Source organism: Leiobunum rupestre, chromosome 2 (genome assembly GCF_980474605.1).
Source record: "Leiobunum rupestre chromosome 2, qqLeiRupe1.1.hap1, whole genome shotgun sequence".
Taxonomy (NCBI): Eukaryota; Metazoa; Arthropoda; class Arachnida; order Opiliones; family Sclerosomatidae; genus Leiobunum; species Leiobunum rupestre.
In genome coordinates this window covers 52,361,647-52,382,908 of record NC_143385.1, presented here as the reverse complement: position 1 = coordinate 52,382,908, position 21,262 = coordinate 52,361,647, and the positions used below count along the sequence as shown (strand labels likewise).

The window sequence follows — 21,262 nt, the reverse complement described above, 5'->3', positions numbered from 1 at the left end:
CAAGTATTTCGTAAGCGAGAAAAATACAAATATCATCTGTAGATATTTCTTTCATTAAAATTGGCTTCGTATTATATTTAACTGATAAACTTGTACCGTAAATAGGGTTAAATTCAATTGTGCATTGTTTTAGTACGTCTAACTCACTGTTGTAACTACTTAATTTATAATATTTTGAATAAATTAAAATCGGTTGTTTCGTCTCATTTATTTTAATTATAATTAAAATTTTATACCGGGATTACGTTTTTAGTAAATAACTCTGAATTGCGGAGATATATCTTTAATGATCATCTCGAGAAATTAATCCCACTAGGGACAATTCTTCCGAGGAGAGGTATATTTTGGCAAGCTGGCCAACTTGTTTTCAAATAACCTTGGACGACTCCCTTAGTGCGATTGGTTTACGGGGGGCTAAAAACCAGGCTTTTCACCGATCCTCTAAAATCTACTATCCATGATTTCGGTTCATTCGTCCGAACGGTGGTACAAATGTCCGAATGATCATTTGTCCGAATGCCGGAAAACAGGATCGTATGTCGGAAAACGTATTTCATTTGCCCGAAAATTTTTTCACAACTTTTGTTGGTGATTTAGTCGTTCAATTTATGTTAACTTTACTGGCGAATTTCATTTGTTCGAATAATCGTTTGTCCGTTTTTTCGAACATTAGTAATTTCTTTTTAAATATTGTTAATATAAGAAAATAGTAACATTAACGTGAACCTAAACTAACCTAACCTAACCTAAAATATCCACAATATTCAACGCAATTCCCACTTACTTGCTGTATATTACATACTGATGAAGTGAACATTTCATTTCTTTCCCCTATCGAGTTGTTTACATAGTGGTCTGGGTTTTAACGTTTTCTCGACTGATTAAGATGTTTAATGCAGTTCATCAATTGGGTTCGTTTGTTTTATTTATAAAGAGCCCTAACTATTCCGTCTACGGTCATTTATTGATATACGAACTGTCGTTTAGTCAAGGGGATTTCTGTGCTTTGTGAATGGTAAGTTTTTCGTTTCTTGTTAATTCATTTTTTATTGGTGTGGATATTTGGACATCTACGATTCCTAATGTAGTCAATGATTTCCTGGGTGTGCGAGTCATTATATGATATTGTAAATTGGACGGTATTGGTATTTTTCTTGCGGCATGTGTCACAACGTCAACAGGAAGTCTACGAGTCGTCCACTACCAGATGTCGAATATAGCTATTCTACGGTATCTTCATCAAGGGCGAGTGTTGAAATAAAATGAGCGTTTAAGATGCGGCAAGTATTTCGTAAGCGAGAAAAATACAAATACCCTCTGTAGATATTTCTTTCATTAAAATTTGCTTCGTATTATATTTAAATGATAAACTTTTTCTGTAATTAGGGTTAAATTCAATTGTGCATTGCTTTTGTACGTCTAACTCGCTGTTGTAACTACTTAATTTATATTATTCTGAAAAAATTAAACTCTGTTGTTTCGTCTCAATTATTTTAATTAAAATAAAAATTTTATTCCGGGCGGGATTGAACCGGGATTACGTTTTTAGTAAATAACCCTGAATTGCGGAGATATCTTTAAGGGTCATCTCGAGAAATTAATACCACTAGGGACAATTCTTCCGAGGAGAGGTATATTTTGGCTTGTCAACTTGTTAATTTTACTTATAGGCTAAATATGTGAAGAAATAACAGACGACTTTTTAATTTTAATGTTTTAGGTTGCAACTTTCAGCTGTTGTGCAGAGATAATTTTGGACGAGCAGACAGTTTTTATACATTCCGCCGTAGCCATGGCGACCATGGATTAAACACTAAAGGATGTTCCACGGGCGAAAAAACACACAAATGCCCTGTCACGTCGTCACCTAGCGGCGCGAGTCCGAAAAACCGGAAATTTATTTTTCTCTCCGCTCTATCCAGGGGCAAACAAACCCACGTGCTTTTAAATAAATAATGGTATCGAAAAAATAGCAGACGCGTTCTAAAAATCACGGTATAAAAGGTTCCAAAAAATAACAGATGGCGCTACAAACTCATATCCGCTGCCCCTGGATAGAAGAAAAACAAAAAATAACACCTAGCTAACGAGGACTTTGCCTAAGGAAGCTTAGCCCGTGGAACATCCTTTAGTGTTTAGTCCAAGTGACGACCACGTTTAATGCACTTGGATGGCGCGGATAACCCGATTCCACTCTAATGGCAACCTTCCTTTGGGGTTGGCGGAAAGCGCAGTGGTTGTAGTCTCATTTCTATTTCTATGGTTTGGACGCTTTTATTTAAGTATCAAAAGTAAATTAATTGAAGTAACAAGTGGGGTACTACTGGCTTAAAATGAATGCTTACGTCATCTTGCTGGGATTATAGGCAATATAAGCCATCCAGTATTTCTGAAATTAAATTTTTAACTAATCTTTTGCTATGTTTAAAATTTTTGACTTAGGACATTGTCTCTTTTTTAAATACAGGGTGTTTCAAAAGATTATGCAAAAATTTGAAGGAGTTGTAGGGGGTGAGTTGAGAAGTATGCCTGTTTTTTTTTTCATTTCCCTACGATGAGTGAAAAGAGCGCCAGAGAGCTTCAAAGTGAAGCCTACTAGCCCCTGGAAGTAGGCGGCCACAAGCAGCAGGGAAACGCGAACATTCATGTTTGGGTTCGTGTGATAGGTAAAAAAGGAATTTGTAAACCAATTGACGTAACCAGCGTAAAAAAGTAAACTTAAACAGTATTTAAAGTCGAGATGGACCACGATTTCTCATCACTTTCACACTGCAACAATGGAGTTCCCTTCGGATGAGCTGGCGGATATTCATTTCGTGGATGAACTAGCGGATGGCAATGCTTTGGCTGCTCAACGTCTCTACCAGGAAAGGTACCCCAACCGGCGCATCCCCGTCTCACGGACTTTTACCAATGTCCATCGTCGATTACGTGAGACAGGCACATTCTGGGTACGTTACTAAATTTTTTACTTGAACTTCTCCGCCACTGGTTCGTTTCAAACGTATTGTTCGTTATACAGAACAGGAAAGAAGTGGGTAGGCCTACTTCCCGGGGCTAGTAGGGTACACTTTGAAGCTCTTTTAACTCGTCGTAGGAAAATGGGGGAAAAACTGGCACACTTCTCAACCTTTGAAGCACCCTGTATATCCTAAAAAGCTCGTAAATTTCGATATCTTAAAGCAACTGTCGACTCTATCATTGCCACCTGCATTATGATAAGGCTGTTGTTATTAGAAATGGCAATGAGTCTATCCGATTCTTCGAAAAAACAACTTTAATGGAGAGCGTGGAGCCATCTATTAATGGCAAAGGAAGCTAAAATTCAAATTAGCGAAACAATAACGTCGTCAGAGAACCATTGTAGATTATTATAATTAGACAACTTATACTTTAACCTCAATTATATGTACCATATAAAATGGTTTGAGTCTATTTGATCGATTCCCAAATGATCGAACGGGTCCCATTTGATCGAATTTCCATTTGATCGAGTTGCATTTGATCGAATGGCATTTGATCGAACGAAATTTGATCGAAAGCTACTGTAGGGTAAAACTACTAGTTTTTGGAAGTAAATCGAAAAGGCAACATCTAGTCAGAATGAGATACAGTAGACTCTAATACAGAAAAAAAAACCTGAGCGCAGTGACGTAGAAAACAAAATATTCTCTCGGACATAATTAATAGAAAGACCTATTAAAAAGACGAACTCTGTACCTAATTTTTAGCAATAGAAGGGCCGTGAACGTGGTCAGTCCCCTCGTATACAACGGTGCATACGCGCCTACGGCGCGCGTACATCAACCTAACCTAACCTAACCTGACCCTATTTATATATATCAAAAACAACGGGCCGTTATCGTCGATGTCATAAAAAATTCCATCATATAGTGTATAAAGTAAAAATCTCTTCATCTTTGTGGCTTAATACAGTTAAAGCAAGGAATTATTCCATCATTATTCCTTCTGCACTTAAGCAATGAATTATTCCATCATTATACCTTCTGCACTTAAGCAATGAATTATTCCATCATTATACCTTCTGCACTTAAGCAATGAATTATTCCATCATTATACCTTCTGCACTTCATATTGACATTCGGTAAAATAAAAACATACCAACTGGTACTATAAATACTTTTGAATTCGATCAAATAGTATTCGATCATTTGAAGGTTCGATCTTATGAAACAAATGGGATTCGATCAAATGGAATTTCGATCAATTGCAAAGTATAATGATCGACTGTCGATCACATATTTTTCGATCAAATGGACCAACACCTATAAAATTACTATAATTTAAGTTCTTGAAAAATTTACGAGCGAGCTAATTATCAACGCGAGGGGGTACTTTTACGTCCCGCCTTTTGGATCAAAATGTAGCTTAAGCATCTTGTTTTGATTTCGACGCTAGCGGCATCTGTTGAAAAAATTCACTTCGAGCCGGCACTTGCTTTAATCCTTCCGACATTGTTTCCCGCCAAAACATGGGCGCTATATCCGGCATTTAACTATGGTTGACCGTAAATTACCGCGCATGGTATGAAAGCCTTCAGCCATGTACACCAAACTCCACAGTATTTGTAATTCTGGTTCCACGCCTAGAAGTGATTGTAGGTGGTGTTTTCTCCCTTTTGGGTATGAAGGAACTGGAAGGGTTTTTTACATTTACAAAATTTGTAAATTTTAAAAAATATTGTATTGGCGTAGCTAAGCTTCTGCTTTAATGATGAAAATCGGAAGTTAAGTGAATTTCACGCTTTGGCCGCTAGGTGACTTTCTGCTAACTGCCAATTACAATAGACGTTTCTATAAAATAAAATGGAAAAAAGCAGCAAAATAACATGTTTCTCTTTGGTCACAAGATTGTAGATAGAACTTAATTGGTATAGTCTTTCCATGTCTCATTTTCATCAACGTTGCAAAGTTCGAATTCCTTTGACCACTCTTAAAGGGAATATAACCTGCAAGGCAATCTTTATGGAAGACCCCTTCAATTTTTCAAGTTTCCCTCTACAGTGGCGCCAAAATTTTTTAAAGCCAAAGGCAAGAGCGGCCAGAGCTGCAAACGTTGGTGTTCCACACCAAATACCTGAGGTTATATTCCCTTTAAGCGCTCGTAATCTTGTGGAAGTGACGTATGAGCTAAATCAAAAACAAGAAGTTATCTTTACTTTATGAAAAGGGCTAATATAGTGAGCCTTTCGTGGAGCTGGTTATCATTCTTATATACATAAGAACGTGGTATGGGGCAAAGTTTAGCTTAAGTGATAAAATCTTTAAAACATATTTTAAAAGTGATAAAATCCACAACAAAAATTTTAAAAGTTATAAAATCCCTAAAAAAAATTTTAAAAATGATAAAATCCTAAAAAAAATTTAAAAGTGATAAAATCATAAAAAAAATTTAAAAGTGATAAAATCCTAAAAAAAAATTAAAAGTGATAAAATCCTAAAAAAAAATTAAAAGTGATAAAACCCTTAAAAAAAAATTTAAAAATGGGTAAAATCCTAAAAAAATTTAAAAGTGATAAAATCCTTAAAAAAAATTTAAAAGTGATAAAACCCTTAAAAAAAATTTTAAAAATGGGTAAAATCCTAAAAAAAATTAAAAGTGATAAAATCCTAAAAAAAAATTTAAAAGTGATAAAATCCTAAAAAAAATTTTAAAAGTGATAAAATCCGATAAATATATTAAAAGTGATAAAATCCGATAAATATATTAAATGTGATAAAATTCGGTAAATATTTCAAAAGTGATAAAATCCAATACATATTTTAAAAGTGATGTTTTAGTATCCTAAAAACAAACCACTATTTAAGTAAAATCTTTGGCCAAATAATGATGATTAAAAATCTGAGCTAAGATTTTCCCGGAACTAAAGTTAACGAAGTCGCTACCGAATCTTTATTAAAACTCGGGGTTTGAAAGCTGACGCAAGGCCTCTTCGACGTAAAGGTACTTCTTCCAAACTATTTAATACTGTATACCGTTTAAACACGATATATGTGATGAATTATTCAATTTAAACATATACACGATTCGTTGCTGAGCCAAGTTATTTTCGAAATAGAGGTCCATTTTCGCTATGGAAGACAATTATCCTCTACAAAACGCGTTTTCTCAACGTAACCTTAGACTACTAGCGCCACCTTTAAAGAAATGTTCCAAGGCAGAATTACGTCACTTTGGGTACAGCTTACGTAAAGGATTTTTACGGCATTTTTAGACAGTTCAATAACAAAAGTAAAAGTCGATTATTGTTCCCAATTTCGATTCATGCCCATCGCTACCCCCAGTGGAGACGATAATTTTAGAAGCTTTGGGCCCCTCGACACCCCCAACCTCTTTGTGATACATGGGCCGTGCTCTCCTGGGGCCCCTGGTCTTCAGCTTAGGCAGCCTTAAGGGTAACGCCCCCCTCACCCCGCTGGAGAGACCCCAGACCCCATTTCTTGCTAATCACAGTGGGACCCAATGATTATTAATATCGTTTTATCTACATTTATTTCTCGCCGTCGCTTAACCTACTGTACTCCAAAAAGTACGGAGTGTGCTTAATCGGTGAAAAATGGGGAAATTTACACAGGGTTTTAGTTCGGGTTGTTAAATTTTTGGGTCGGGGTTTTTTTTAAGTCGGGTTTACCAAATCCAATAAAAAACAAGTCGACCCAGGCCGTAATATTAGTTCCACATCAGTGTATTCGAGTGGGCACACCCATACACCAGTGGCGCCGATCGCTTTTTTTTTCCCAATGGGGGCTGAAGCTCACTAATAAACTTGGAATGAGGCTGCTGGCAACACTTTCTTGCTACGGATGCTTAAAAGTAAATGGCCTTTAACATCGGCGGTTTTACCAATGGGGGCAGAGCCCCCATTGATTTTTCCCAATGGGGGCTTCGGCCCCGCCGCCCCCATGGGATCGGCGCCACTGCCATACACCCTTAGTAGTCTAGTAGACACAGGTAGGCAAACTGATACAAAAGCTGTTGAGGCTACGTGATTTCTTATCGTTTGATATAAAAATTGCCATCCTATGTTAAAGAGTGGATGCCGCCCACCCTCAGGATACGCGGGTGGGCAAACAAGCGGAGGCAAAACGGCGACGAAGCCCGTAATGCAGTCTGTTTTGTCAGTAAATTTTTTACATGTGAAGAATAGAAAGTGTCACACTTATGAAACAATATTATAAACTTATGGATTTATTTTTACTTTTAAATAGTCGGCCGCTGAAGTGATGCAACTACTCTCGTCACTTTTGTAATTAGAAATCGCTTAAAAGTGAAAATTCCAAAAAACCCCGACCCGACCCGGTTTTTCGGGTTTTTTTCTGTCCCCGACCCCGACCCCGACCCCGAGTCACCCCGTACGATCACTAGCACACCATTGAATTTTTTTAAATAAAACTATTTGTACGTACGACCATACGTGCCTCATTTTAAATTAATAACGCCATGAATATGATGAATTTTCAAAATCATTTTTACTACCCAACATCCTAGGTTTTCTCCTCCAAGATAAAATGAGTAAATTCTAAAAATATTAGTCAATGAGAATCAAAGCAAATGAGCATACATCAGGTCTAAAACGGAATAACATTTAAATGAAATCTTCAAAAATTGTGAAGATTATTAAATATAATAAAATTGGCTTTAAATGAAAGCAACTAACGCTCAAATCAAAATTCAAAACAATGGGCAAAATTTAATAATAGGTACTTCAACTTTTTTTGTAGTCCTTCAATTTTCCGATACATTTTTTGAAAAATCATTTCCGCCCAAAAATTTTCATTTTAAAAAAATTTAGGGTGGAAACTATTTTTTTTTTAAATTTTCATTTAAAAAATTTTTTTTGGGCGGAAATGATTTTTAAAAAAATGTATCGGAAAACCATAGAAATCTCATAGGTAACTAGAATGCTGCCGTGTATCTGGCAAATGGACCAAACGCCGTGGCAAACGATAGCCAGATCTCAGCCAATCAGAGCTCAAAGCCAAGAATTTAATGTCACCAGAGAGAATGACGTCACCTAGCTCCCGCTATAGTTACGCGGAACCAAGGAGGATTTTTATCCTCCTTGGCGGAACCACTCTACGGCCTCTCATTGGCTGAAGGTTCAAAACGAACTGGCGACAAGCTCGGCCGTAGGCGGCAGCATTCTAGTTACCTATGAGATTTCTATGCGGAAAACTGAAGGACTACAAAAGATACTTTCGGGACCGAGGTTTAAAAGTTGAGGTTTTGGCCTTTGGGTGGGGCATGGACTAATTAACAACAGGGACGGCCCAGATCTATAACATTTCCCTATAAAGACCCCAAAAAAAAGTGTTAACGCGTTCAGCAGCGTTGCCAGGCAAATATTCTTTATCCTGGTGATTCAAACTTCATAAACAGGAAACAGATTTTTAACGGTTTTAGCGGTTGTGATTTGAATTTTCAGATTGTTGTTTACAAAGGAAACCCCAAACGTCTCTCATAACCATCCATGTTATCACGTTAAATAACTATAATTATAGTTATTATTTTAGTATAATCGGTATAGTTAAATGATATTTTTTCCACCTCCGATTCTAAGATAGATTCGAAATTATCTCGGAAATTATTCATCATCAAAAAAAGAAAACAACTATTAAGCCTTGGTACAATCATTTATATTTATGAATAATAATATTATATTATGATAATAATAATTACCGTAACAAATTTGGGAATTGCTTTTAGAACGGTAAGCAGTGATATTTTACTATATGTACGATCGGAAAATCTCGACATTCTAAATTTTTACGACGATTAATTTAAAAGACTTAATATATTAGCACCGCATGGTAATCTCGTGGTTCAACTTTTAAATTCCAAGGCCCAAGCATTTCAAGGAAGCTTCTTTCTCTATTCTCCCCCCCCCCCCCGGTTATTTTGAATCACCAGCCTATACTAGCATTTCCTGTTATGCCCGCGAGTACCGCTAGAGTGCGTCGATGCTTGTTCTTTTTACTTTTTTCCCGGGCCGGACCGTCCCTGTTGTTAATTAGTCCATGGGTGGGGTAAATATATCGTAGAAATTAATAGATATTAATACGCCAAATAAAGTAATTTATAAAGGACCTACACTTTTTCTTTTGGGCGGAAATGATTATTTTTAAATTAAAAACCTATGAAGACTTTTATATCATCATGGGTGCCACTTAAAATATCTCCCTAAGTATTAATTGCCGATAAATAATTTTAACCATAGTGAAAACGTTTTTCAAGAATATCCCCCGCCGCCCTTTTTTTATTATTTCGAAAGAGGGCAACTTGTGTATTATATTGGTGCTAAAATATTTTGGCGGAAACTACAATTTTTTTGCGCCCCCCAGCCCCGTTCTTTTATAACAAGCTGGGCCGTCTACAACGCGACCTAGAGGACAGTACCTAGCCAAACGCACCTAGTATTGTCCAACCCGATATAAAACTAATGGTAGGACAGACTCTACCCGCCCATGGGCCAAATAATGAGAAATCATTATTTGGCCCATGACCCGCCTAACCTCGATTAACGCGAACTTAAAGGCCGACTACATAAATAGCTGACTGTATGGCACACGTGTATTGCAGTAAGCCTACTTCCAGTGAAAGACAGAGTAAACCGAAGATTTATGTAGTCGGCCTTTAAGCCAAAGAATGTAGTAAAACGAAAGATTTTCACAACCCGAATGTAATTTTAAAAAAATCCGCCCTGACATATTAATTGTATAACCAAGAGGAATTGGAAAGAATCAGTTACTACTAGTTTTGGTAAAATTCATTGGCGGGGTTTATTCTAGACTTCACTCAAAAAAATCATCATTTCCGCGAAACCATTTTTTTTTAAATAAGTAACTTTAAAAAATAACATTTTTATTTCCTCCAAAAAAAGCCTCGTCTTCGAAAAAAAAACAATTTCCGCCAAAAAAAAAAATAATAATTACCGCCAAAAACAAATTGCATCATGTTCAACACTGAATTCTGCATTCTATTTCTAAATTAACAATGTGTATGATAATTGTTTAAAATATACTCAAGGCAATAACGCATCCAGTTCAATCTTTCTATTTTTTCCACGTAAAAATTCTTAATTTTTATTCATACCTCAATGAAAGAAAATCTAGAATTAATGACCCTAGATTTGAATTAACAGTTTGGTAATGAAGCGATTACTGATTTCCAGCACATGAAGTCCACAGAATCAGCTGAAGGGCGCTATCTATTTTTGGTCCCTTCCATAAACTGCAACCTTGTACCTCTTCGTGGTGGAACTTGGAAGGGAGTAACAGGTGGACGGGTAACCCTTCATGCTGGCCAACTAAGGCTCTGCTTCTTCCTTAACCCAAGGTGTAAGGTATCATGCTGAGGGCTGAGTGGTACCAGATAAGCGTAAATACGGTATCACGAACGATCCCCTCGGGGAACCAGGTGAAACCCCGTTGTAATTTCTAATTAGCCTTCCACCCGGGAGGAGGACTACCATACTCGTGGGATCATTTATGAATTCTAAGAAACAAAAAAATGAGCAAGGGTCTACTTCCAATAGTACTCGGCTTGACAGAAAGAATGAGCAAGAGTCTGCTTCCAGCAGTACCCCGCTTGATGGAGAATCTGGGTTATTGAAATCGGTCAATTGGGCAAACACCTTTGATTACCATGCAAGGCAGTGATTTAAAATCTAGGGTATGAGGTCTCTATTATCTTTACCTCAACGCACTTACCAGTTTAAGGTCATTCAATGTGAATGGTCCTTTATGGGTGAAATAGAAATAAAACTTTTTAAAAATTATACATAGTATATTAAATATTTAATTCATAAATAATGAAGTAGTAAAATTTTCAAATTGTTTGCACTTCATAAATTTCTTCAAATTCCTCTTCCAACGTTTTGTTTTCACCTTTCTCCTCGTTCATTGAAACTGGTGGAGTATCAATATGGGTCGTAGCAGCAGAGGGGTGATTCATACTGGCTTCCCCCTTTCTATTATAATTATCCAATGTTTCCAGTACCATTTCTGGGGGTCCTTTAAAGGTACCCAAATTTGTATCGAGAAACTTTTGAATATTTTCCACTGCTTTTGACCGCACTTTTTCTGAATTATCTTGCGGGTTAATCTTCTGTCTTTCCGATTCCATTTTGCGATACACTGGATCTTTTCTTCGGTTTCTTCTGGCTGCATTGTCTCTGAGGCGTTCAGCCTGTCTATAAGCTGGATCTTGCCGTCGTACCTTACGACTGGCCGCATCCTGGTTGGTTAAGAAAGCTTTATATTCTGGATCTTCTTCTCTGCGGCGGGCTCTCGCTTCGCTTTGTTTAGTTTTACTTAATTGTACTTTTTTGTTCACCAGCTGCCTTCTAAATTTACGCGTAGCTTTATCTCTGGCTTGCGTTATGGCCCTATATTCCGGGTCCTTAAGTCGCTCTTTTCGCTTTGCATTATCTCGAACTCGTATTGTCTTTGCTTTTTGTCGATCCATTTGTCGTTTCTTCCTACGTTGAGCATTATCTTTGGCTCTAATCATCTCACGGTATTTTGGATCTGACATGCGTTTACGTCTCCATTCAGTATATTTATCTTTTTTAGATTTCAATCCTTTAATTATATCAAACTCATTTTCTGTCCCATTCACATTTTCTTCGTTAAATTCTTCTTCGGTTGAAGTTTTCCTTTTTGATGGCAGGTCTGGCAATTCATAATCAGGATTTTGTTCCTTCATTTTCTTGTACAAGTTTTTAACTTTCCATCTGATTCTTATCATTTTGCGATAGTCTGCATCTTGAACTTTTCTCACAAGATCAATTTTAATTTGTCGTTTTTGCCACCTAGTTTTATTCCCTGCTTTCTTCAGTTTTTGTTTGGCTAATTTTTTAATCTCATTTAGCGTAAATGGTACAGATAATGTTTCATTTTCATCTCCTAGCAGTTCTTTTAGTTCCTCATCAGCTGACTTTTCTGTACTTGTAATTTGGTCAGTTCTAGTCTGATTTTCAGCTTCAACATTTGAAAAATTGTTATTTTGGGGGCAAGTTTCAATAGGCTGAGAGTTAACGTTCTCAAGAGCTGAGCCATCTATTACTGCTCTTACAACGTGATTTTCCACTTCTAAATTTGTTTGTTGTACTGTTTCAGTGATTGTGTTTACTTGATTAATATTATGCAAGTTTTCATTTATATTACTTGTTTGCTGTTCAATATTACCACTAGGACAGCTATTGTCAAAATCCATAAATCCATTGTTTGTATTTGATTTGTTTACTTCATAAACTTCATTTGTATTGTTAGTGGTGTGAAAGCTACTTTCAAGAAAGTCCATTCTCTCTTCACGAAAGGAATTAGGATAGATATTTGAAATGTTTAAATGCATTTGGTTTTGGTAGCCTTCGCCGTCCATTTCAAAGTAATGCCTGTCTTAATACTTTAATAACACTTTCAAAATTTTGCCACTTAATCAAAAATACACTATTTTTTTCTTTAATCCAAGGTGTTTTAATTAAGTAATAACATTTTATGGAATATGAGCTTAGCAATAACCAATAAAGCGTTTAAGTGACAATCATGGTGAAGCAGACGCTTGTTTGACAGGGTGGCCATACATTTTCCGTTCTCATTTATTTATTGCACATCTAAAACGTATGGCAGCCATGCTTGGAAATAAGGTTTATTTCTAAACTGGTCTATTTGGCCAGTGACTCCCAACTCTTGAATTATTTAATTGGTCACGTAGACCAGTTGGTCAATAATACGGTAGATAATTTTTAATTAATAAACTGGACACTGGACCAGTGAACCCCTAGCTTTTGGATAAAAAAACTGGTCCGAGAAATAAATAAACTGGTCTTTGACCCAGTGACCACCACTTATTTCCAAGCCTGATGGCAGCCCTTGCTGTAGTCTTGGAAATAAGGTATTTTTTAAACTGGTCCTTATGACCAGTGACCCCTTAGATTATTAATTATTAAACTAGTCCTTGTGAATAGTGACCCCCTAGCTTATGAATGATTAAACTGGTCTCATAAAATGTTCTTATGTCATTTTTATAAGCCTAAAAAACCTATACTACATGTTTAGACGATAGATTATGTTGGTAAGATTAATTTAACTCTATTTTATGAGTATCACAAGAGTAGTACAATATAGTACCATCTCACCTAAGACTACTGCCATAGCCTTGAAGACCCTCGTAATTTACCGTATTATCTCTCTCTCTACTCGAGGCCCCGTAGCTCCCGATTCCCCGGTCCGTTACTGCGTAGCCTACCGTACTCGGGGGAAAGCGAATCAGAATATTGAGGGTTTGAGGCCAGAGGGGGGTTCGACAGTTACTCGTTCGAGGGGTCCGAGCGAGGGACTGTGCATAACACTGCATAAAGCCTCGACGTGCAGCCACGGCGGTAATACGCGGAGTCGCGGTACATAGAAATCCGGTGAATAGGGAAATCAAAATTGATAGAAACCTTGAATTAATAAAATGGTCATCTCCTATTATTTGATATTATTTCGAATTAATAAACTGGACACGGTGACCAGTGACCCCCCAAATTTTGAATAAATAAACTGGTCTGAGTAATTAATCTTTGACCACCTGACCACCGTTATTTCCAAGATACAGTGTCCATGATCAAAGCAGTAACTTCCGAAATTGTATCAAAAGTCAAAATTTCAGCCAGATATTCCAACAGTAGACCGGTTTCGCCCATTTGGGGCTCATCAGTACTGTGTAGGAACTCTGGCTTTACTCGGAAATGTGTCGATATAAGTAGAACCATATGTAACATAATTACTCATAAGGATGCGACTAGCTCTATTTCTTCACTAACGGTCAGGGCCGGCGCTACGAATTTCGGGCCCCAGGTAAGCGTTCTCAGACCCCGGCCCACCCCTTAAATTGTTTTAATCCAAAAATTTTTTTGGAAATAGTCAGAATATTTTAGTTAGGCACCCGGGCCGGCGGGCCCCTTACGGAGGCCCGGGCCCGGGGTATTTTTGCCCCGCTTACCCCCCCCCTAACGCCGGCCCTGCTAACGGTGTGTTTCACAGATATTGCGTCATCCGTACCCTACGTAATATTTGATGTCATATTTTACGTCATCGATTCTCAAATTCGGATAATGCCGTCGTATAATTAGCTTTACGTCAGATAAACCACGGCCAACTTTGATTTATCGCGCATCTCTCGCGCTACAGCGGCCATCTCATTCGTTGACGTTTCTGTGTTAACATATGAGCAAAAGATGTGTATGACGTCAGCGCCCCTAGCGGATTATTATTTTTAGTATAGTTTTTACATTGGGGACAATATAACTGTTAAGAATAAAACTAATCAAACAACTGCCTTGATTAAAGTAATGCAAAGGAATGTTTATTCACAAAAACCTTAATGAGTATTTATACAACGAAGTTAAAAAAGGTATAATATAAAAAACAATGTAAACATACGACCTATACAAAAATAGATGTTCAGGGAAATATGTAAATATATTTCTTTCTTTTTATTTCCTCCAACATTTCCCCTTGAACTATATTTTAGTAACATCTGAACTTGGAATTTCCAAAACCATTCCGAGTAGGGATCGTAGCTTTTCCAAGGTCTGACGCGTTACGGCTTTAGTGAGGAGGTCGGCTACTTGATCCGACCCTGGTACATGTTCAACTTGAAGCTCTCCCGTGGTATACCTTTCCCGGATAAAGTGATAACGCACATCTATGTGCTTAGTTTTTTGGTGAAATTCGGGATTTTTGATCAACCTGATGGCGCTGATGTTGTCCAGTTGAAGGACTGGAATACTTGTTAGTGGGGAGATGTCACGGAACAGAGTTTTAAGCCAGACAAGTTCTTTTACCACTTCACTTGCCGCCATGTATTCGGCTTCGGTTGAAGATATCGCCACTGATCTTTCCATACGGCTTGTCCATGATATTGCTCCATTACTGTACAAAAAGGCCATCCCGCTCACTGACCTACGAGTATCAATATCCGTCCCATGATCTGAGTCGCTAAACGCCTCCAAGGTCCCAAGTTTATGATTAGCTCGATACAGGATTCCCATCTTAAGTGTCCCTTTAAGATAGCGAAAAATTATTTTTACCATCATCCAATGTATAGCGGTTGCCCTGTCCAGAAAGCGTGATACCACACTAACGGCAAACGATATATCAGGTCTGGTGCAAGTAGCTAAAAAGTTCAGACTGCCAACCGCCTCTCTATAAGGAACAACTGTATTAAGTTCAATATCTTTAAAATTACCGTGGAACCTTTCAATTGGTGTCGAAACCGTGTTTGCATCTTGCATATTGAAACGATGGAGAATCTGTCTGGCGTACGATTCTTGATTTATAAAAATAGAACCATCTTGAAGGCGTGAGATTTGAACGCCAAGGAATCGTTCAGTTGTTGGTACTACTATCTTGAATTGGTTTCGTAATTCGCAGAGAAACTTTTGCTTCGTGCCTTCTTGTTTCGCAGCTCCAAGTCCATCGTCTACATACAGCACGATTATCAATTTATCTCCAACGCTGTTATTGTAGAATAAACAAGATCAGCCGTACTTTCGCTCAAACTAAAATTTAAGAGGAAATCGGAAAACCGTTTATTCCAGCACCTGGGTGCTTGTTTCAAACCGTACAGGCTCTTGTTCAGCCTGCAGACTCTGTTGGAACCATCATTATATCCCTCGGGTTGAGACATATATTTCCTCTTCCAGAAGACCATAGAGAAAAGCGGTTTTTACATCAAACTGGAAAAGATGGAGGTTTTCGTTGGCTGCTACACTCAGGACTGCTCGAATGGTCTCGTATCGGGCAACTGGGCTGTACGTTTCATGGTAGTCAATGCCTTCCTGTTGTAAGTATCCCCGGATAACAAGTCTGGCCTTATAACGAGCGATGGTGTTGTTAGCATGAAGCTTGACACGAAAGACCCATCGATTAGACAGAGCCTTTTTTCCCTTCGGTAAATCCACCAACGTCCACGTCTCATTCTCAGCCAATGAATGAATTTCGTCGTCCATTGCGTCAATCCAGTCTTTTGATTTCTCCGAATTGACAGCTTCAAAGTAAGTAGAAGGCTCTTCGATCTCTGCAACCATGGCTTCGAATAGTCGTTGGGATATTTTACTTGTATGATGGTCTCGGCGCTTGATGGGATACGGTATCGCTATCTTTGGTGCCACGTCCTCATGACCAGATGAAGTGTCAGCGACGGTATTGTTCGAACCGTCCTTGTCGGCAGAATGACCAGATGAAGTGGCAGCGACGGTATTGTTCGAACCGTCCTCGTCGTCAGAATGACCAGATGAAGTGGCAGCGACGGTATTGTTCGAACCGTCCTCGTCGTCAGAATGACCAGATGAAGTGGCAGCGACGGTATTGTTCGAACCGTCCTCGTCGTCAGAATGACCGGCGTCTTCCGAGTCCTGATATTCGTAAGGACCAGTGCTTCTGAAAGAACTGATTAACTCTGGTTCGAAAACAACATCTCTACTGCATACAAGCCTGTTTGTTTCTTGGATCCAAACTCTGAAACCATCAACATCATCGTTATACCCAACGAAAAAACTACGTACGCCTTTTGGATCCCATTTACGACGCCGTGCATCAGGTGTTTTGACGTAACACACAGTGCCAAATACTTTAAAGTCGTCTACTCTGGGTAGCTTGCCATGAAAAAGTTCATAAGGGGACTTGTTCTCCACGCGACTTGATCCAACTCGATTGAGAATGAATGTTGCCATATTTATAGCTTCAGCCCATAGACCTTTGGGTAATTTCTTGGCTAACAGCATTGTACGAGCCATGTCTAGAAGCGTACGATTGGTCCGTTCGGCGCATCCGTTCTGTTGTGGAGTGTATGGATTGGTTTTTCGAAACTGAGCACCAATCATGGACAAAATCTCTGCAACATCATGGTTATCAAACTCGCCTCCACCGTCGGTCAGCATTGACTTAATTGGGAAGCCATGTTGCTTTTCCACGAACTTCACAACATCTACCACCGCTTTTGAAACTTGAGATTTCTCCTTTAAAAAATAGATTAAGCGGTACCTCGAGTAATCATCAGTGAAGCAAACAAAATACTTAGTACCACCCAAGGACAGCGTATCCATCGGTCCACACACGTCTGCGTGAATGAGCTCTCCTACACGAGCCGATCTTTGTGTCCTTTCTACAAACGGACGACGACTTTGTTTACCCTCAACACATGCTCCACAGAAATCGTTTTTGTCTCCAACAGTGATATTCATTCTTCCGAGTACTGATTGGACTTGCCGTTTATTCATGTGACCAAAACGTTCGTGCCAGAGTTGCAAAGAATCAACGCCAGTCAAGTTTGCTTCTGATGTGCGGATACGAATGTTTAAAGTATAGAATACACCAGTGTAATCCGCCACCAACTTGACAACTCCATCTCGAACGAATAGCATTTGTTGACCAACGTCTCTGAAACGAAGCCCCTACTCTTTCGCCGACTTTATCGAGTATAGATTGCGCTTCAACTGTGGGACATAAAGAACATCAGAGATTGTTGAGATAAAAAACTTGCCTTCATTTTGTCCACCAGTTCCCTGACGCCAGTGATATATTTCACCATGGGTTCATCAGATCCTTTCAACATGGGCTTCGACCATTCGAATTGAAGATTTAAGGCTTCTTGCTCTGTCTTCGGTTCGTAAGTATTTTGCAGTGCAACCACATGTCGCGGGCACTTGCATGGCGTCGAATTATCGGGAAGTCGCTCGAGTCCACCATTTTGGTAATGACCACTTTAGCCGCTCTATTGCCTTTTTCCCAAGCTGCTGCTCTCTTGGTAAAATCGGCCTGGTCCGTCGTGCTTGCGCTAGGCAACAGTGGAGTCGGAAAAAGAATCTCCCCTGATACCACCTCATATGCTCCTGGTCGGTCCATCAATAAGATCTCAACGCCAAATTTCCAATTAGCCCAATTGGAAGACCCGTGCAGCTTCTGGAAACCGGAAATGTCTTGTTCCGCCATCTCGATCACGAAGAAACGTAGAGACTGACAACTTGACAGACTTTCCAAAGGAATACTGCGACGGTAGATTGACTTGAAGAGAACAGTGAGCTATACTTGTATGGAACCTGAACCACGCTCTATGCTACCATGTTAAGAATAAAACTAATCAAACAACTGCCTTGATTAAAGTAATGCAAAGGAATGTTTATTCACAAAAACCTTAATGAGTATTTATACAACGAAGTTAAAAAAGGTATAATATAAAAAACAATGTAAACAATACGACCTATACAAAAATAGATGTTCAGGGAAATATGTAAATATATTTCTTTCTTTTTATTTCCTTCAACAATAACCACCGAGCGTGGCGCTGAACTCCTACACATTATAGTACAGTTTATAGGGGGAAAATCCTTGCTCGCGGAATTTCGACGAATGTGTTGGCCGTAGTAGCGCGAACAGCGCGTGATCAAAGTTGGCCGTGGATAAACCGACGGCCATTATTTTAGTAAAAAACCGGTTTGAACAACCAAGGCTTAGGAGCTAAAATGAACTACAATATAGTGTCAAGTTCTGTTAATGTAATTAATTTGCAAATTAATGAAATTCTCGGAGACTCACGTTATAAAATTGTCAAATAAAAGAAGCAAGTTTATTGGAAAAAATAGTTGAAATTCCGGTTTTTTTTCCAACTTTTTATTTTTCTAAAGTACTCATAATTTAAATTCATCCACACAAACCGAGCGAGTTTATAAATTTCAATAAAGCTACATTGGGCTGACTAAAATTCCAACGCAAAAATTTCCTTCTCAATTTCGAGGGTTTCCATTGGCTTAAATAAATATGTTACTAGCCAATACGCCTTGTCGGTTTCAAACGAAAATGACACGCAGCGCCTCTCGTGGTGAGATCACGCGTAACTTGGTTAAAAGTTTTTACCCGCCCCCATTGAAATTAATGTAAAGTTGGTGATAATTAAACGTTAATTAACCTACCAAATGGTATATGAAATATTCCACTGACAATTTTTTCCGTTTATATGAACTTAAATGTAATATAAAATCGTCTTGAAAAATCGTTTATCGCTTTATAACGCGCGTATTAGAAAGCAAAATGAGATTTTAGAAAGTAGGTTGTAATTCGGAACGATATTAATTATTTCCACAAGCACTATATAAGCAGTACCTGGCTCTAAGAAATATTATTTCTTGGCGATATCCTGGGAGGATGATTTATTTAAGCGCCTATTACACAATAGGCTTTGAGCTTAGGAAATATAGAGCCATCTGCCTTAATATCAGTAAACTAAATATGTGAAGAAATAACACACCCTTTTTGAATTTTGAATTTCTAGGTTTTCCGGTTGAACTTAATGTGAGCTGTTGTGCAGAGATAATTTTGACCAAAGTTTAAACTACGCACGAAGCCTACAGCACTGTAAAGGGTGTAATAGGCATTTCCATAAAATAACGTGGCCTTCTTGCGGTGGCGGATCAGCCCTGGATTAACCATTAGGCAAAAAAAAAGCAATTGCTTAGGGCATCAAGAAATATAGAAATTAGGGGCACCATCGAAATTTTATTCATTAGGAAAACTAAATAATGTGATAATGATACAATGGAACTAAAACTAAATAAAAAAATAACTATATCAGTATAAATATATAATATTTATAATAATATAAAACTTTGAAGCGTCTACTGACGTCGGCAATTCGCCAAAACGATTACCTCCATAAATATATTGAATACCGCAGGCCTGGTAGCGGGAACAAAAAGGATGCATGAAATGTTTTGACTATACTAAATATACTAAAGTCACGTATTTTGATAAAATTTTTATTTATTAAAACTCACAGTTCAGTAAATACATTTAACTCGGAAAACATTTTGAAATAATGGTAGTCTGGCACATAGAAATCTCATAGGTAACTAGAATGCTGCCGCCTACGGCCGAGCTTGACGCCAGTTCGCCTTGATCCTTCAGCCAATGAGAGGCCGTAGAGTGGTTCCGCCAAGGAGGATAATGATCCTCCTTGGTTCCGCGTAACTATAGCGGGAGCTAGGTGAGGTCATTCTCTCTGGTGACATTAAATTCTTGGCAGAACCACTCTTTGAGCTCTGATTGGCTGAGATCTGGCTATCGTCTGCCACGGCGTTGGTCCATTTGCCAGTTACACGGCAGCATTCTAGTTACCTATGAGATTTCTATGGTCTGGCATCATCTATTATACTTTAGTATAGTCAAAACATTTCGTGTTACCATTTTGTTATCGCCACCAGTTTTGCGGTATCCAATATATTTATAGAGGTACTGAGGTAGTCATTTTGGCAAATTGCCGACGTCAGTTGTGGACGCTTCCCCTTATTTCAGTGGCGGATTTACCATAAAATTTAATTTAAAAAATTTAAAAATTTATCCTACAAAATGTATCTCATACACGTTAAAAAAATAGGTTACGGAGTAAAATAAAATATAAATGCATCTGTGTTTAGTATTATGCAAGATTCCAAATAAGAATTTTGTTTTCCTGAGTCCGGCGTCTACTAACTAATGAGGGGGGGGGGGCACCAAAATTCTTAAATTGCTTAGGGCAGATATTGGGGTTAATCCGGCCCTGTGGCGGATACAGAAAAAACTCAAGGGGGGGTGGGGGAAGCGCTAAAAGACATCTTGAGCTATGGGTGTAAAAACCAATCATCAAGTCACATGCAAAGCTTAAGCGTCAAGGGTGGGGACGCTTTGTATCCGCCACTGCCATATTGTTTACTGTTTTCCCACACTTCCACGACCACAATACTTCCGCAGCTAATTGAGAAAATCAATTTGGCCATAGGCTTGACTGCACTATTTCAAGAACAAGTTGGGCAGTCGTAGCGAATTTATGGAAAGGTCTATTATGTGAGAATAACCATATATTGCTCTTGGGAGTGAAATTATAAGCGAAGTATTACCAAAATTAAAATTTTTACAATTACCCTAAGCTTTCGAATGCCAGACTGAGTGCTGAGGGTATATGGCACCCAGTTAAAAAAAATCAAAATGGCGCGCCCCATATATTCAAAACAAATTATAAACTTGGAGGAGGGAATACTTCTCTCCTCCAAGTTATAAATAGCTTCGATATTTTAAACATAGGAGTGTTTTTGGCGCCCGATTCAAATTGTACCCTTGAACCCGGGTACACCTGTTTGACCCATAAAATTTTTAAACTTATCATGAAAACTGATTTTAAGCCATGTTGTGACCCTGACTTAAGTAAAATGAAAAGAATATTTGTA

At 38.3% G+C, this 21,262-nt stretch overlaps 1 protein-coding gene across 1 annotated transcript; it reads right to left on the bottom strand.

Annotated features, from left to right (window-relative positions):
• Positions 1-9,992: 9,992 nt before the first annotated feature.
• Positions 9,993-12,532, bottom strand: LOC149958349 (uncharacterized). Its single transcript, XM_090164937.1, has 2 exons — positions 10,183-12,532; positions 9,993-10,113 (listed from the first exon to the last, which is right to left on the bottom strand). Exon 1 carries the CDS (start codon positions 12,400-12,402, stop codon positions 10,849-10,851), a length of 1,554 nt encoding a protein of 517 aa, XP_090021063.1. The 5' UTR covers positions 12,403-12,532; the 3' UTR covers positions 9,993-10,113; positions 10,183-10,848.
• Between the last annotated feature and the right edge of the window lie 8,730 nt (positions 12,533-21,262).

Bases quoted from the DNA above. Each gene is read 5' to 3' on its own strand.
- LOC149958349 (XM_090164937.1), bottom strand. From the start codon at position 12,402: ATGGACGGCGAAGGCTACCAAAACCAAATGCATTTAAACATTTCAAAT.